Source organism: Salvelinus sp. IW2-2015, linkage group LG18 (assembly GCF_002910315.2).
Source record: "Salvelinus sp. IW2-2015 linkage group LG18, ASM291031v2, whole genome shotgun sequence".
NCBI classification, from domain to species: Eukaryota; Metazoa; Chordata; class Actinopteri; order Salmoniformes; family Salmonidae; genus Salvelinus; species Salvelinus sp. IW2-2015.
The window spans coordinates 71,195,076-71,213,602 of NC_036858.1; the positions used below are offsets into that span (position 1 = coordinate 71,195,076).

Sequence of the window (18,527 nt, forward strand, 5' to 3'; positions counted from 1 at the left end):
TGRTCATACTACTAACCATTTACACATATTTAACCAATTTTTKGGGGCACTAAACTACTTCCATATACACTGAGTGTACCAAACTATCCAGGTGAAAGCTATGATCCCTTATTGATGTCATCTGTTATATACACTTCAATCAGCATAGATGAAGGGGAGGAGACAGGTTAAAGAAGGATGTTTAAGCCTTGAAAGTGGGCTGTTGCCTTTTGGGTGATTCATTTGTGGTTTCAGGGTAACCTGTAGTGGACTTGTGATAGTTGTTTGTCTCTTCTGATAAGAGGGAAGAGGTGCTCTGTGTCACGCAACTTGGGTCAAGATCTGTTTCTTGCTTTGCTCTTAGGAGCAGGGCACCATTGAAAGGAGTGATTTCCATTGGTGTATCGCAGACCTGGTGGGAAGCGTCAGTTGTTTTGAGTCTGTCTCAACCTAAGAAAGTAATGTTAGGCTATATCAGTTATACCGTTTAGCTTTTGTACTGAATACACTGTTTCAGGTGCAACGTTGATGGTCATGCTGCAGCAGTTTGTAGGAGGGAGATTCCAAGATAATGGAAGTGTGCAGGAGGGCATCGGAAAGTGTCTGGTGCAAGTGAGGCAGCTTGAAGTGGTCAAAGTAGTGCAGAAGGTGTCGTATGCTGAGGCAGTTTATAAATGGAGGATGGGTGAGGAATCCTGAGAGGATTCCAGTGAGTAGTAGATTTGTACCAGAACAGAGGGATAGGCCAAAGAGAGATTTATGCTTCAGTAAGGTTGGCTTCTTAGCGTTCATACCAATGGTAAACAACTGTACTGCAGCAATGTAAATCACAGAAAATAGATGTGGTGGCAGTTGCAGAGATGTATATGAGATTTGACTTCAGAAGAATTACAGGGTGTGTTACAGGGTGGTGTCCTGTCCTCACAGGCCATTGGCATGGTGCAGATAGGGTCAAAGTAGTGGTATTGGGTTTTTATACTGGAGTGTAGGTGGTGTCTAGGGCTATATTTAACTTAGAGGAACAGGTCTAATGAAGAGCATTTCATGTAGGTAGGCTGTGACTGGCCTCACGCTCCAGAAAGTAGGTGGCGGTGTATGCACCTATAAGTTGGATGTGATCCGCCAACCTTAAAGACATGGATTGTGTATGTATGCAATTCAGAGGGTGAATGGGCAAGACAAAATATTTCAGTGCCTTTGAATAGGGTATGCTATTAGGTGAAAGGCACACTGGTTTGAGATCTCATATGTTGTGTTGGTAGGTTGGGTGGAGAAGAGGTTGAGTTGGTGACAGTAACTAGGAGTGGACTAGTGGTGGTTTTATTGTTTATTCAGCCCAGAGGAAGCGGGCGCTCTGGATCACGCGATTAGATAGAAGAAATGTGACTTGCTTTGCTCTCTGGAGCAGGGCACTTTTGAAAGGAGTGATAACAGGGTTGATATTAAATGTTGAAGATCAGTTGAAAGTGAAGACTCCCCGTGTCTGATACTTGCCGTTTGGTTCAACGCAGATCCGGTGGGGAAATGGAGAAGACGCTGTCTGTTTTGATGTAGTCTTTGCCTGATAAGGTCAAGGTAAGAAGTGTAAGTTACTCTGTGGGAGTGCTTGTTCCTAAATTTGGTGTCAAATTTATGGGCAGCAGTATGTAGGAGGGTGAGGCCTAGATGTGGGAAGTGTGCAGGAGGGCTTGAAATGAGTAGTTTCGGTGGAGGAAGTTAGTTGTGGGGCTAGAGATCAAAGGTGTCTGGTGAAAGGCAAGTTGCCACGGTCAGAGTAGTACATAAAGTATTGTATGCTGTAGCAGTGAAGAGTGGTACAGGGTGAGGGATCCTGAGAGGATTCCTGTGAATAGGCAGAGACTAATAGAGTGATGTGAAGAATATGCTGTATGCGTCAGTAAGGTAGGCTTCTTTGCATTCATAGCTATGGTTGTCAATTGTGCTGCAGAAATTGATTGAAAGTCACAGAAAAGAGGTTGTGGTGGCAGCGGCAGACAAATACTTGGCGTTGCGAGATTTTACTGCAGAACAGTTTTAGGGGGTATTGAGTGGTAGAGTTCTGTCCTCCCAGACCATACATCTGGAGTAGGATGAGATGGGTATTTTTTTTTTATTATTATATTTTTGAGTGCTAATAGTTGGCAGGGTAATTGTTCCTTTCCCCCAATTGTATAGTACTATATCGCAAATAATTTAATTTAGGTAGGCAGTGAATTGCCTCCACTACAGTAGGTGGCGTGGTACGCTCCTTAAATGGAATGCAATCCGCCGAAGAAGTTGTTTTTAGACTGGCGGAAATGACTGTAAGGGTCGGGGAGGAGCGGTTTGYGTGAAGTCAGATGAATGTAGCTTCGGTAGTTGGCTAAGAATAAATCATTTTTAAGTGCCAAAGCAATTTTTCAAGAAAACATCTTCAGCTGAATCGGATATATCGGATATAGCCATATCACTGCAAAATTGTGATATTTAGCTAGCTAGGATGTTACAAAATAAACATTAAGTTGTTGTAGCTAGCTATAGAAGGACACAAACTAGCTACTTCGTGCTAACTTGTCAAGCAAAGAAGATAACAAAGACATTTTGGGAAATTGTAATATGAAAAAAGACGTGTCGGGGACATTAGGATTTGTCTCTCAAAAAGACATCGTCTACAACAAACTTCTGCCATATGCGGATATATTAGACGAAGAATCCAATGACATTTTGGGTCAAATCAAAGGGAACTTGGGCCGGGCTGTCCAGCTTCGAGAGATATGGCCGGGTGTCTTGTTTTGGACAAGGAAACTTTCCACGTAAGTGTGAATTTACCCAAGTGTCTGACTTTCTAGCTAGCTGGTTGCCATTCACCTGCCCTGAACTAGCTTTAGGTAGTAACGTGGTTAACGAGGAACGAACTACATTTGATTGGCCAAATAACGGTATTTGCCGATGTAGTTAGCAACTAGCCGACTCAACTCAATCGCAAATGGTGGAGTTTAGTCAGACAGAAGGAGTAAGTTATACATGTATTTGGTTTAGTCGGCTAGTCTAGCTAAAGTTAGATTTCCGTTAGAAAGTGGGCTAACGGTACCGGTAGTAGYTTGGTAACATTCGCAATTTGACCGGTTTATGTTGAGCTCAGTGTAGGCATCACTGTCACTGACTCGGCCTTGTGGATTTAGCTCCCAGGATTAAGGTTAGCCAGGCAAGAAACCCTGAGTTAACGTTAGTTGGCTAAAGTTAACGAAGTTAGTCAGCTAGCCAACATTAGCCATCCAGAACAATAGCCAGCTACTCAACTTTAACATTTCAAGACGGATTGCAAGCGAAATGGCTGTATTAAATCACGATATGAGTAACGTTAACCATGGACACGGATAGTAACGCCGTGCTAGCTATCAATTGCTGTGTCATTAAGACAGACTAAGCACGCTAGTTAATGTTAGCTAACTCAGCTAGTGGCTAGGGAAACACTAACTGTTAATACATAACGGGCAAGCCCTCTAACGTTAGTTGCATCTTGTTTGTAAGCATGCTTAACTCTATAGGCCTAACGTTAGTTGGTTGTACTACCAACTATATCTTTCTAACATCCGTTTCCCTGCGAACCTATCTATCCAACTTGCTAGCTAATTGAGACATGTTACTGACATGTAACCTATTGTCCATTTTACCTAATCATACCTTTACTTAGCTAGCTAAGTTAGCCAGCCATTGCTTAGTCACTGTGACGGTGTGGTTGGTACCATCTCACGTGAATTGTTTGGCCCTAGGGAGGACGCAAGACTTGTGAAAGTCTGTTGTGTTCACTTTCAAAGACTTCGGTGTTGACGGTTTTACATTAGTCCCATGATTTAGCTAGCTGAGTAGATAGACAACAGTGTGAGAATCTTAAGGCAAACATTACTTCATATTCCCAAATAACAACAATATTATTTTCCAGAAAGGAGTTCAGTTTTACTGTCACATGGCAATAAACTACACTGAACAAAAATATAAACACAACATGTAATATGTTGGTCCCATGTTTCATGAGCTGAAATAAAAGATCACAAACACATATTTGTTTACATCCCTGTTAGTGAGCATTTCTCATTTGCCAAGATAATCCATCCACCTGACAGATGTGGAATATCAAGAAACTGATTAAACAGCATGATCATTACACATGTGCAGCATATACTGAGGACAAAAGGCCACTCGAAAATGGGYAGTCTGGTCACACAACACAATGCCACAGATGTCTCAATATTTGAGGGAGTGTACAATTGGCATGCTGACTGCAGGAATGTCCACCAGAGCTGTTGCCAGAGAATTGAATGTGCATTTCTATACCATAAGCTAATTCAATGTCATTTTTGAGAATTTGGCAGTATGTTCAAATGGCCATACGACCACAGACTACATATGGCATTGTGTGGGCAAGCGGTTTGCTGATGTGAACGGAGTGCCCCGTGGTGGTGGAGTTATGGTATGGGCAGGCGAAGCTACAGACAATGAACACAATTGCATTTTATCGATGGCACTTTGAATACACAGCGATAGTGTGATGAGATCCTGAGCCCCACTGTTGTGCCATTAATCTGCCACCATCACGTCATGATAATGCACGRTCCCATGTCGCAAGTATCTGTACACAATTCCTTTTAAGCTGAAAATGTCCCAGTTCATCCATGGCCAGCGTACTCACCAGACATGCCACCCATTGAGCATGTTCGATGCTCTGCATTGACAGTGTGTTCCACTTCCCGCCAATATCTAGCAACTCCACACAGCCATTGAAGAAGAGTGGGACAACGCTCCACAGGCCACAATCAACAGCCTGATCAACTGTGTGTGAAGGAGATGTGTTGCGGTGCATGAGGAAAATGGTGGTTACACCAGATACTGACTGGTTTTCTGATCTGCAACCCTACCTTTAAGGTATATGTGATCAACAGCTGCATATCTGTATTCCCAGTCATGTAAAATCCATAGATGAGTGCCTAATGAATTTATTTAAATTGACTGATTTCCTTATGAACTGTAACTCATAAAAATTTTGAAATGGTTGCTTATTGTGTTCATTTTTGTTTAGTAAAGCTACTGCTCATAACTACACAACACAAGTACTCTGTAGTTCAGGGCTCACTGATTGTGCAAAGTCTGCTTCAACATGCACTATTTACATTCTCATATGGCCTAATCACTGCCAGTGTTGTTTCATATGATATGCTGTCCCAGGGAAACGCTTCCACAACGTGACATGCCGTTTTGCAATGCTTTTGGTGTTGCTTGAGTGTGACCACGTGGGATTGGTGACACACCGGTGATCCCATTCTATAGCTGACTAATTAAGGATGTAAACACGATACAGCACCATAATAATTAATAAGGCCTTACACAAGGTTGATACAATGGTTGACTGTATAATAACTGTACCACATCCCTGTTGTACCCAGACCTTCAGTAAAGAGCAAATTATACTTTATAAAGTGTCAGGCTACAGAAGATGGAAGCACAGTTATCTGTGAGCCTGTTTCAGAAGTTCTGAATTCAAGGAACTTCAGAGCCCCTCACAAAATCAGAAGAGTTCTGTTCCAAACATATAGGCTGTGTACCGCTTTATAGGAATAGTTACAAGTAGACAGTGTTTTCACACCGTGCCAATGTTGTTACATCGGGTTACTTTCTGTCTGTGTTTGCCATGTTTTATTTGGTTGTACTAGCWACTAGGCTCATTAGGCTCTTTCACCTTAAGCTGTGTCAGTCAGTTGTAACTGTGTCATAAATGGCACCCTATTCCCTATGGGCCCTCGTCCAAAGGAGTGACCTACTGARGGAATAGGGTGCCTTTTGGGACTCAGAAAACATGCCAACAGGGCATTAGGATTATGTACAGGCTATGACCGAGTCACTGCTCTCAACAGTTGATCTAGATTCTGGAGCTACACAAGTATTTTGGCTCCTTGGCAAGAACAAGAAGCATTCAATGCAGGCATAGCAGGCCTATTTATGTACTGTTGTTGCTTGGCCCTTAGCACTGGGCTTTGGTGGTATCCAGATTGTCATACACTATATACAAGTATGTGGACAGCCATTCAAATGAATGGTTTCAGCTATTTCAGCCACACCTGTTGCTGACAGGTGTATAAAACCACACAGCCATGCAATCTCCATAGACAAACATTGTCAGTAGAATGGCCTTACTGAAGAGCTCAGTGACTTTTAACGTGGCACTGTTAGAGTTGCAYATTTTGGGGAATATTCAGAGTTGGAAACTTTCCATGGGAATTAATGGGAATATATGGGAATTAATGGAAATATATGCACATTAATATTAATGCCATTTAAATGTAGATTTTTGCATTGGATATATTTACCATTTCAAATGCAGACAGAAACAAACCTTTTGCCTTATAAGTAGAGATAATTACAAATGATTAAATCCTTCCAATAGAAATTTAAAAAACAATTTAGTTACGAATTGAACTTTAAATGAGTTGACTCTTCACATGGGATGATTTCACTGAACAACAAAATAAAGGGATATTGAATGATTCTCAATGATCCATCGCATCTCCCCAAAAAACATTTTCAACATACATCTGTAAAATCATAGTCTAGAAACTAAAGCTTTGGTTGTCTTCTTCTCACGCTTCCATGTCTTCTCTCTGGACTTCCTCAATGTCCACCTCTTTAACATCCGACTCTGAGGCCTCATCTTCAGTCACTTTCAAATCTTGTTAAGGATGGCTCGTTGTCAGGCTCAAAAAGCTTCAAATTTGCCTAGATTGTCACCAATCTTTCAACCCTTGTATTGGTCAGCCTGTTGCGTGCTTTGGTGTGTGTGTGTGTTCCCAAACAAGGACCAGTTGCGCTCTGAGGCGGCTGATGTTGGTGGGATTTGGAGGATGATGGAGGCAACAGAGGAAAGAGCCTCACATCCACAAAGTCCCTTCCACCAGGTGGCTGATGAGATATGTTGGCAAGACTGCCATATTGCATCTCCATCCCAAAGCCCTTGCTTGGAAGTGTACTTCGCCAGACTGCCAAGAACCTTGCCCTCATCCAGGCCAAGGTGGCGAGACACAGTAGTGATGACACCACAGGCTTTGTTGATCTATGCACCAGACAGGATGCTCTTGCCAGCATACTTGGGGTCCAACATGTACGCTGYGGCGTGTATGGGCTTCAGGCAGAAGTCCTCACGCTTTTTGATGTATTTCAGAACTGCAGTTTCCTCTGCTTGGAGCAACAGTGAAGTGGGCAGGGCAGTACGGATTTCTTCTCTTACATCTGCAAGCAGAGTCTGAACATCAGACAGGATGGCATTGTCTCCCTCAATCCGTGCAATGGCTACTGCTATAGGTTTCAAGAGTTTCAGGCTGCTTACCACTGTCTCACAAAATACGTTATCCTCTTGATGGGGCTGTCCGTATCGGCAGACTGTGATATGGCCATTTCTTGGAGAGACTCCTTCCCCTCCAGGAGACTGTCAAACATGATGATAACACCACCCCAACGGGTGTTGCTGGGCAGCTTCAATGTGGGGATCTTATTCTTCTCACTTTGCTTGGTGAGGTAGATTGCTGATATAACTTGATGACCCTTCACATACCTAACCATTTCCTTGGCTCTCTTGTAGAGTGTATCCATTGTTTTCAGTGCCATGATGTCCTTGAGCAGTACAGCCAATGGGTGTGATGTGAGGTAGGATTGTCTGTTCGCAGCATTGTCTGTCACCAGTGCAAATACCTTCTGTGGTCTAAGGTCATTGATGACTGCCTTCAGCTCATCTGCAATATGGAGACGTGTGTGTTGTCCCTTGTGTCTGTGCTCTTGTAGAATACTGGTTGAGGGGTGGAGATGATGTAGTTAATTATTCCCTGCCCACGAACATTCGACCACCCATCAGAGATGATTGGAATACAGTCTGCTTTCTCTATGATTTGCTTGACCTTCACTTGAACTCTGCATCCAGCAARTGAGTAGATAAAGCATGTCTGGTTGGAGGGGTGTATGCTGGGGGAAGAACATTCAGAAATCTCTTCCAATACACATTGCCTGTGAGCATCAGACGTGAACCAGTTGCCTACACAGCTCGAGCAAGACATTCATCAGCATTTCTGACTACATTTCTCCATTGAGTCCAAAAAACTTCTGATTCCAGGAGGACCATGAGCTGTTGCTATCGATAAGGTGTCTGATTCATCATTTTCACCTTGAATAGAAGTAGAGGGACTTTTGTCAGAGGTTGCTTGTTGTGATCGCTGAGGGAACTTTATGCACTTGGCCAGATGATTCTGCATCTTTGTTGCATTCTTCACATGATTTGGCACAGTATTTGCAAATGTACACAGCTTTTCCTTCTACATTGCTGCATTGAAATTAGAGGTTGACCGATTATGATTTTTCAACGCCGATACTGATACCGATTATTGGAGGACCAAATAAAGCCGATACCGATTAATCGGCCGATTTAAAAAAAACAAAAATCTTTATTTGTAATAATGACAATTACAACAATACTGATTGAACACTTATTTTAACTTAATATAATACATCAATAAAATCAATTTAGCCTCAAATAAATAATGAAACATGTTTAATTTGGTTTAAATAATGCAAAAACAAAGTGTTGGAGAAGAAAGGAAAAGTGCAATATGTGCCATGTAAGAAAGCTAACGTTTATGTTCCTTGCTCAGAAAATGAGAACACATGAAAACTGGTGGTTCCTTTTAACATGGTTTTAGGTTGTAGTTATTATAGGAATTATAGGACTATTTCTTTCTATACGATTTGTATTTCATATACCTTTGACTATTGGATGTTCTTATAGGCACTTTRGTATTGCCAGTGTAACAGTATAGCTTCCATCCCTCTCCTCGCCGCTACTTGGGCTCGAACCAGGAACACATCACCTTTTGCAATCCCAACGGCAGATTTGCCGTTTTTTWTTTATTTATTTTTTATACACCTTTATTTAATCTTTATTTAACTAGGCAAGTCAGTTAAGAACACATTCTTATTTTCAATGGCGGCCTAGGAACGTTCTGCCTCGTTCAGGGGCACAACGACAGATTTTTAACCTTGTCAGCTCGGGGGATCCAATCTTGCAACCTTACAGTTAACTAGTCCAATCCTCTAACACCTGATTACATTGCACTCCACGAGGAGCCTGCCTGTTGGTAAATGCTGTAAGCTAAGGTAAGTTGCTAGCTAGCATTAAACTTATCTTATAAAAAACAATCAATCAATGACTGTCATTGCTCCAATGTGTACTTAACCATAAACATCAATGCCTTTCTTAAAATCAATACACAAGTATATATTTTTAAACCTGCATATTTAGCTAATATAAATCCAGGTTAGCAGGCAATATTAACCAGGTGAAATTGTGTCATTTCTCTTGCGTTCATTGCATGCAGAGTCAGGGTATATGCAACAGTTTGGGCCGCCTGGCTCTTTGCGAACTAATTTGCCAGAATTTTACGTAATTATGACAACATTGAAGGTTGTGCAATGTAACAGGAATATTTAGACTCATGGATGCCACCCGTTAGATAAAATACGGAACGGAATAAACGTTTTGTTTTCGAGGTGATAGTTCCCGGATTAGTCAAAGGTATATGGTTTAGAGAGAAATAGTCGACGCGTTATAATTCCTGTAATAACTTGCGGCTGAATTTGAAAGGGGTTCMTTCGTTATTTTACCRTTCATGTCTTCCATAGAGAATGTCTTGATCTACTTCAAATAAGGTCTGTGTTTCGTGCAGGCTTAAACCGCCTYGACGTTTTGATACCCGTGTAAATCTCACTAGGATAAGGTAACGTTTGTCAACATATTTTCATAAATCCACTCTACAATTTTTTAAATCTTCGCTTATATTTAGCCAATATTGATCAGAGTTACCTTGTCCTATGGATATCTACACAGTTATAAAATTGGCACGGTGATGTAAGCCTACACGAAACACAGACCTTATTTTAAGTGAATCTAAAAATATCCTATGCAATAAATGAAGGAACCGCTTTTCAGATTTTGCTAGGTGTCATGGGAATTATGACTCGCACTTTGGTTGTCAATTCTTACCGTGCCCATTATTAAAATAGGATTTCCTGCATATAGAAATTAAGGTTATTGTTTTCAACATTCATCACAGGTAACTTAAACTCTATTTTTATTCAAACAGTTGAGAGTATTTGTCTCCTAAGCAGACTCTTCAGTATCATTGTCACTTCAGAGCTGTGTGCGTGTGTGTGTATTTATGTATTATATTAAGTTAAAATAAAAGTGTTCATTGTTCATTCAGTATTGTTGCAATTGTCATTATTACAAAAATGTGTGTGTGTGTATGATATATATATACTTTTTTATATTTTTATAAATCGGCCGATTAATCGGTATCGGCTTTTTTTGTCCTCCAATAATCGGTATCGGTATCGGCATTGAAAAATCATAATCGGTTGACCTCTACACTAAACACTACATATGCAAACCAAATACAAAACTGCGGAGCATTTAGAACATATTATACAGTTAACTTAATGGTTGCTTAATATTATATTATAGCTTAATATCTTGCTGGCAAACATTTCACTGTGAATTCCATACTATAACTAGATCACCTGGTGTGTGCTGCACAACAGTGACTCAAGGCCCCGGTCTCGTGTAGTTGTGTGCTTGTAAAATAACACCAATTTACTGGGGACTACCGTAAGCTTCATAATGAAAAAAGTGACCGGTGAAATGAACGCAATCTGCTTTTTCTCCTAACGTGTTGCACAAGTTGCCTACAGGTATTACTTAAGTATCTACAAATATTCACATTTATTTGAATATTCGAAATTGTTTTGAAGGTATTGGAAAAACAATGCTGTGGCTATTTGCAAATACCCCGGTATATGGTGTGTGTGTGTACAGTATACCACCCATGCCTATTAGGCACATTGGAATGGTCTATTGCAGAGGGTGGAGAATTCCCAGCAGATGTATCAGAAATGTGTGAATGTTATTCAATGAAGAAGAAAAAAAAAAGGAGCGATTGGGTTTATTAAAAGTTATGGAGCTACTTTACAAGCTGCGTCTGAGTTTCTTTCCTTGAATAACAAACACCTAAAGGTAGTGATACGCTGATATTACATTTTTGCCCGATATACGATTATTTTCCTTGCCCAAAAAAACGATACCGATATTATTAAAAAAAATAGCGGCCTTTTAGGCATTCTACTACAGTTAAATAGTTAACACACACACACACATGGACACAGAGGTCTAAGGCACTGTATCTCAGTGCAAGAGGCGTCACTACAGTYCCTGGTTCGAATCCAGGCTGTATYACATCCGGCCGTGGTTGGGAGTCCCATAATGGCCCAGCGCACAATTGGCCCAGCGTCGTCCGGGCCGTCATTGTAAATAAGAATTTGTTCTTAACTGACTTGCTAGTTAAATAAAGGTTACACACACACCACACTGACCAAAAAGTTATTTTGTTGGCATTTACGCATGTCCCCATTACCAGTAAAACATAACAAAACCTATTTCTTTCACTTACTTGCTGTGCTGTTTCGTTGTTCAGTTGTTTCATTCTCAACCAGGATTGCTCATACTATAGAACGCCATTTGGATCTTTGCGTGTAAAATAACACTATTTGATGTGTCAGATAAGCTTGTTGACCAAACAGGACCTGAATAGGACTGCACATCACATAATAATTTAACGTGTTCATTAAGTTTTTATGTAGCTATTACACATTGATTACACTATCACTCGTATTTCATATGTCACAACGATTCATCTACGTCTGCTATGATGCTGGTAAAGTTGTCTCGCGCACCTACAGTGCTGGTCATAAAAAAAGCTAGCTAGCTCATGGATGCAAATGACAATCTGTTTCAGTAGCTTTTAGTTAGCTAGCTAACTATATAGCTAGGTGTCATATAAAAWAAMMCTAATTTATAAAACAGTCCTTATTTGATTCTTGGTGGTCAGACCCATCTATGTGAAGCTAGCCACAATAGTGGACTTTGCGGTTAGCCTTCAAAATAAAAGTATGTCATTGACAGTGATGCAAATTAATAAAAATAGTAGAATTATGCCATAATTAAATAGATCATGCTAAATGAGGTTGGAATGTTGTTTATATAAATAATTTGTTAATTTGACAAAAATCTGTTGAAATCACACTGGATGTAWTATACTTTAGAATTGTATTGGGGTTGTACTTATTTCACTGTACAGCCTTACCTCGGGATTGTGGATCAATGACATGGGGTATCAGTCTACTCAGTGACACCCAAAGAACATTAGCGTCATAACTATTATTGTGGAACTCTGAAACAACTGTGAATTGAGCCACATTTATTGTTAAGCTATGTGTATTGAACACTATTCCAGAGAAAAAACAATACTGCGTGGATGCTTTGGAGTCTGATAACTCTGAGGATGACATTGGGAAAAAATATCTTACCCCATTTTATTGATCCCCAATCCTTAGGTAAAGATGTACGGTGCAACATGAATGTCAGTACACACAATAGGCTGACTGGGGAGGTGATTTCACACAGTCACAGTCCTGCGATAAGAGCTACAACGCTAATATTTGCTTAAACTCTTGTGTTCTGTGGGTGTCAACACAGTTGTGTTCTGTGGGTGTCAACAAGTAGACTGATATTTCATTGCTTCACATTCCAACCTTGTTTAACTTTATCYAGTCTATATTTGGCATGATTCCACCAATGTGTAACCATCTGCGTCACTTTGAGGTACTTTTATTTTGAAGGCAAACCACAAATTCCACTATTGTGCCTAATCCTTATTGTGGCTAGCTTCACAACACATAACCCGGTCCGGTCGAGCMTCACTAGCCAGATGAAGCTAGCTGGCTGCTTATAACATTAGCTTTGGGCAACAGGATTAAGTAGCTGGCTAGCTATTTATTTTCATGAACTGAAGTTCAATTTCAATAGGTGAACTACAAGTGGCTACCTAGCTAATACTTACTCACAAGGATTCCTAAATCATTGCTAAGAATAATGAAAATGACTGCAGTTTCTACTGGTCATTGTTTTCAGGCTGGTTGTATTGGTGATAGCTAGGTACCCCTGAAGTTGCAGTCGACCAAGTAATGATTTATTACCAACGCGGTRTTGTAAACACGTCGTTCGTGGCCGGTGTTTGCTTGTTTGCAGACTTTTTTTGTTGTACAGCTTTGACTGCTACTGATAGTGGTGGCACTTGGCTTGCACTTGCAATTTCAGAACACGCAATATTCTATAATAGAACTGTGTTATTTTGAAGTGTCAAATTAAAAGCTTTTTTAACGCGTCAAATAGTGTTATTTGACGTATATTTTTTGACACGCAAAGACCCAAACGGCGTTCCATAGTATGTCATGAAGCTAATACCAGTGACGCTATTACTGTGTAACTATGGTCGAGCACTGGTACACGTTGCCTTACCTACGATATATAGGTATGCACATCAGCTTTGACATCGGTTTTGCATATAAGAGTTAAACTASACATCAGGCCGATACCRATTTGTCATTTTCATCTATCGTCCGATTACAATATGTTCACCGATATATCGTGCATCCCTAGTTAGAATTAGCTTTGGCTGCGATTTACAGCTGTGATTCTTTCTGGGTAATCTCTAAGAGCTTTACACACATGGATGGTGCAACATTTGCCCATTTTATTATTTTCAAAATTATTCAAGCCCTGTCAAATTAGTTGACAAACATTTTCAAAGGTATATGAAATACAAATGGTATAGAGAGAAATAGTCCTATAATTCCTATAATAACTACAACATAAAACTTCTTACCTGGGAATATTGAAGACTCATGTTAAAAGGAACCACCAGCTTTCATATGTCCTCATGTTCTGAGCAAGGAACTTAAACGTTAGCTTTTTACATGGCACATATTGCACTTTTACTTTTCTCTCCAAACTTTGTTTTTGCAGTATTTAAATCAAATAGAACACGTTTTCATTATTTATGAGACTAAATTGATTTTATTGATGTGTTAGTTAAAATCATAATGTTATTGTTCATTCAGTATTGTTGTAATTGTCATTATTACATATATAAACTCAGCAAAAAAAGAAACGTCCCTTTTTCAGGTCCCTGTCTATCAAAGTTAATTCGTAAAAATCAAATAACTTCACAGATCTTCATTGTAAAAGCTTTAACCCTATTTCCCATGCTTGTTCAGTGAACATAAACAATTAATGAACATGTACCTGTCGAACGGTCGTTAAGACCCTAACAGCTGTCGTGTCTTTGGCTATGCCGGATTAAGTGATATGACATGCTATTATATAAATCCTTTCTCGTAATAACTATTACTGATTGAGCTACTCATGTAATTAACTAGAAAGTCGGGGCACCACGAAATAATATTTATAGAGCTGTTATCTTCGAATAAACTCTAAGACCTAGTAATATTTTACATCAATAGCAGTCAATATTAATCGTCACCTTATTTACAACTTCCGGCGCCGATAGAGATGGCAGCCTCGCTTCGCGTTCCTTGGAAAATATGCAGTATTTTGTTTTTTACGTGTTATTTCTTACATCGGTACCGGGTAATCTTAGGTTTCATTCATACAGTCGGGAGGAACTACTGAATATACGATTAACGTCAACTCACCATCGTTCCTACCAGGAATATGACTTTCCCGAAACGGATCCAGTGTATTGCTTCCACACAATACAATGGATCAGATCCAGCCGGCGACCCTGGGCGACGCCGAAAAAGGGGAAAACGTGGCGGTCTCTGTGGTCAGGCTTCGGAGACGGGCACATCGCGCTCCACTCCCTAGCATACTACTCGCCAATGTCCAGTCTCTTGACAAATAGGTTGATGAAATCCGAGCACGGGTAGCATTCCAGAGAGACATCAGGGATTGCAACGTGCTCTGCTTCACGGAAACATGGCTAACTCAAGGGACGCTAACGGAGTCGGTGCAGCCGCTGGTTTCTCCATGCATCGCGCCGACAGAAACAAACATCTTTCGGTAAGAAGAGGGGCGGGGGTATGCCTTATGATTAACGAGAAGTGGTGTGACCATCATAATAACACACAAGAACTCAAGTCGTTCTGTCACCCTGATCTAGAACTCCTCACAATCAAATGTCGCCGCATTATCTACCAAGGGAATTCTCGTCAATCATAATCACAGCCGTATACATTCCCCCCAAGCAGACACATCGATGGCCTGAACGAACTTTATCTGACTCTTTGTAAACTGGAAACCACACACCCTGAGGCTGCATTCATCGTAGCTGGGGATTTTAACAAGGCTAATCTAAAAACAAAACTCCCTAAATTCTATCAGCATATCGATTGTGCTACCAGGGCTGGAAAAACACTGGACCATTGCTACACTAATTTCCGCGACGCTTACAAGGCCCTCCCCCCCCCTTTCGGAAAAGCTGACGACTCCATTTTGTTGATTCCTGCTACAACCAGAAACTCAAACAACAAGCTCCCGCGCTCAGGTCTGTTCAACGCTGGTCCGACAATCTGAATCCACGCTTCAAGACTGCTTCGATACAGCGGATTGGAATTATGTTCCGCATCGCGTCCACAACAATATTGACGAATATGCTGATTCGGTGAGCGAGTTCATTAGGAAGTGCATTGACGATGTCGTACCACAGAACGATAAAACATTCCAAACCAGAAACCGTGGATTGACGGCAGCATTCGCGTGAAACTGAAAGCGCGAACCATCGCTTTTAACCAGGGCAAGGTGACCGGAAGCATGACCGAATACAAACAGTGTAGCTATTCTCTCGCGCAAGGCAATCAAACAGGCTAAGTCTCAGTACAGAGACAAATCGAGTCGAAATTCAACAGCTCAGACACAAGAGGTATGTGGCAGGGTCTACAGTCAATCACGGATTACAAAAAGAAAACCAGCCCCGTCGAGGACCAGGATGTCTTGCTCCCAGACAGGCTAAACAACTTTTTTGCACGCTTTGAGGACAACACAGTGCACTGACACGGCCCCTACCAAAACCTGCGGCTCTCCTTCACTGCAGCCGAGGTGAGTAAAACATTTAAACGTGTTAACCTCGCAAGGCTGCAGGCCCAGACGGCATTCCCAGCCGCGTCCTCAGAGCATGCGCAGACCAGCTGGCTGGTGTGTTTACGGACATATTCAATCAATCCTTATCCCAGTCTGCTGTTCCCACATGCTTCAAGAGGGCACCATGTTCCTGTCCCAAGAAAGCTAAGGTAACTGAGCTAAACGACTATCGCCCGTAGCACTCACTTCCGTCATCATGAGTGCTTTGAGAGACTAGTCAAGACATATCACTCCACCCTACCGGACACCTTAGACCCACTCAATTTGCTTACCGACCCAATAGTCCACAGACGACGCAATCGCAACCACACTGCACATGCCTACACCCATCTGGACAAGGAGGAATACCCATGTGAGAATGCTGTTCATCATTACAGCTCAGCATTTTAACACCATAGTACCTCCACACTCGTCATCAAGCTCGAGACCCTGGGTCTCGACCGCGCCTGTGCAACTGGGTCCTGGACTTCCTGCGGGGCGCCCCAGGTGGTGAGGGTAGGTAACAACTCTCACCCCGTGATGCCTCAACACTGGGGCCCCACAGGGTGGCGTTCTGAGCCCTCCTCCTGTACTCCTGTTCCCACCGACTGCGTGCGCATGCACGCTCCAACTCGATCATCAGTTTGCGGATGAACTACAGTGGTAGGCTTGATCCCAACAACGACGAGAAACGGCCTACAGGGAGGAGGTGAGGGCCCTGAGTGTGTGTCAGGAAAATTAACCTCATACTCAACGTCAACAAACAAGGAGATGATTGTGACTTCAGGAAACAGCAGAGGAGACCCCCTATCCACATCGACGGTCAAGTAGTGGAGAGGTGGAAAGTTTTAAGTTCCTCGTGTACACATCACGGACCAAACTGAATTGGTCACCCACACAGACAGCGTTTGGTGAGAAGGCGCAGCATGCGCCTCTTCAACTCAGGAGGCTGAGAAAAATTCGCTTGTCACCAAAAGCACTACAAACTTCTCACAGATGCACATCGAGAGATCCTGTCGGGCTGTATCACGCCTGTACGGCAACTCTGCCTTCCGCCACAACTAAGGCTCTCCAGAGGGTAGTGAGGTCTGCAGAAGCATCACCAGGGCAAACTACCTGCCTCCGGACACCTACACCACCCGATGTCACCAGGAAGGCATAAAGATCATCAAGGCAACAACCACCCAAGCCACTGCCTGTTCACCCCGCTATCATCCAGCAGAAGGCGAGGTCAGTACAGGTGCATCAAAGCAGGGACGCGAGAGACTGAAAACAGCTTCTATCTCAAGGCCATCAAGACTGTTAACAGCCCACTAACATTTAGCGGCGTGCCAACATACTGATCAACTCCAGCCATTTAAAAATGGGAATTTATGGAAATTATGTAAAAATGTACACTAGCACTTTAAGCAATGCCACTTATACATGTTTACATACCCTACATTACCCATCTCAATATGTATATACTGTACCTATAATCATCTACTGCATCTTGCACTCTTTATGCAATACATGTACACTAGCCACTTTAACTATGCACTTTATGTTTAATACCCTCAGTCTCATCTCATATGTATATACGCGTACTCTATACATCTACTGCATCTGCCATGCCGTTCTGTACCACACTCACCATATATCTTATGTACATATTCTTTATCCCTTCACACTTGGTGTGTGTGTGTAAGGTAGGCGTGGAATTGTTAGGTTAGATTACTGTTGTTTTTACTGCATTGTCGGAACTAGAAGCACAGCATTTTCGCTACACTCGCATTAACCTCTGCTAACATGTGTATTGTGACTAATAAAATTGATTTGATTTGATTTAATTTTGATTTTATTTCATCTCATCTGAAAGTTGTAAATTCTTGTTATCTTCAGGATCCTGGCTACAAGTTGAATCTGCAATACACAATTGAGTTTAATTATTTATTTACTAAATACCTAACTAATCACACAGAATTACTATACACAGAATGAATCATACCTTGATTACAAATTATGTCATAAAGGAAAACGTCTCTAGTGGGCGAACAGATATGACAGCTGGTTACACAAAAGAAAAGGGTGCTGGGTTTGAGTGAAAGAGCGGGAAGACTTGAGGAACAAAGAAAGAAGCCATGCTATCGTAAATGCAGTATCTTAGGCATTTCTAAATTACCGCCCATTTGGAAAACGCAATAAATATTTACGCTGAGCTGCGCTTCAGTAGGTTGGTGGTAGGTGAAGCCTTGTTGCCAACCGAGTCCTTTTCCTTTGAAGAATGTCTCTGCTGGTCAATTGCATACTTTGTAGTAACGTCGTTGTGTGGTAGACGGATACTCTGTCGTCCTATCCTAATTTACGTTTGCAGCTGCTGTTGCTAACTCAACGTCTAGGAGGTATCACTTCTATAGTGAATAAGAGTTCAAAGTTCATACCATTCGCAACCAAAGCTCATGCTGATGTTGGCTTCGTTCTGTAGTTATTATCTGAACATTTCTGACATCGGACCGTCGTCTTCATC

The 18,527-nt window shown here is 41.6% G+C and overlaps 1 protein-coding gene across 1 annotated transcript in view; it reads left to right on the forward strand.

Moving 5' to 3' along the window:
• The first annotated feature begins 2,263 nt into the window (after positions 1-2,263).
• LOC111978017 (proteasome activator complex subunit 4B-like) overlaps positions 2,264-18,527 on the forward strand; it is a 109,039-nt gene continuing 92,775 nt past the window's right edge. Inside the window, 1 exon segment of the mRNA XM_070448206.1 lies at positions 2,264-2,771. Coding sequence (XP_070304307.1) covers positions 2,575-2,771 — 197 coding nt within the window. The 5' untranslated portion in view covers positions 2,264-2,574.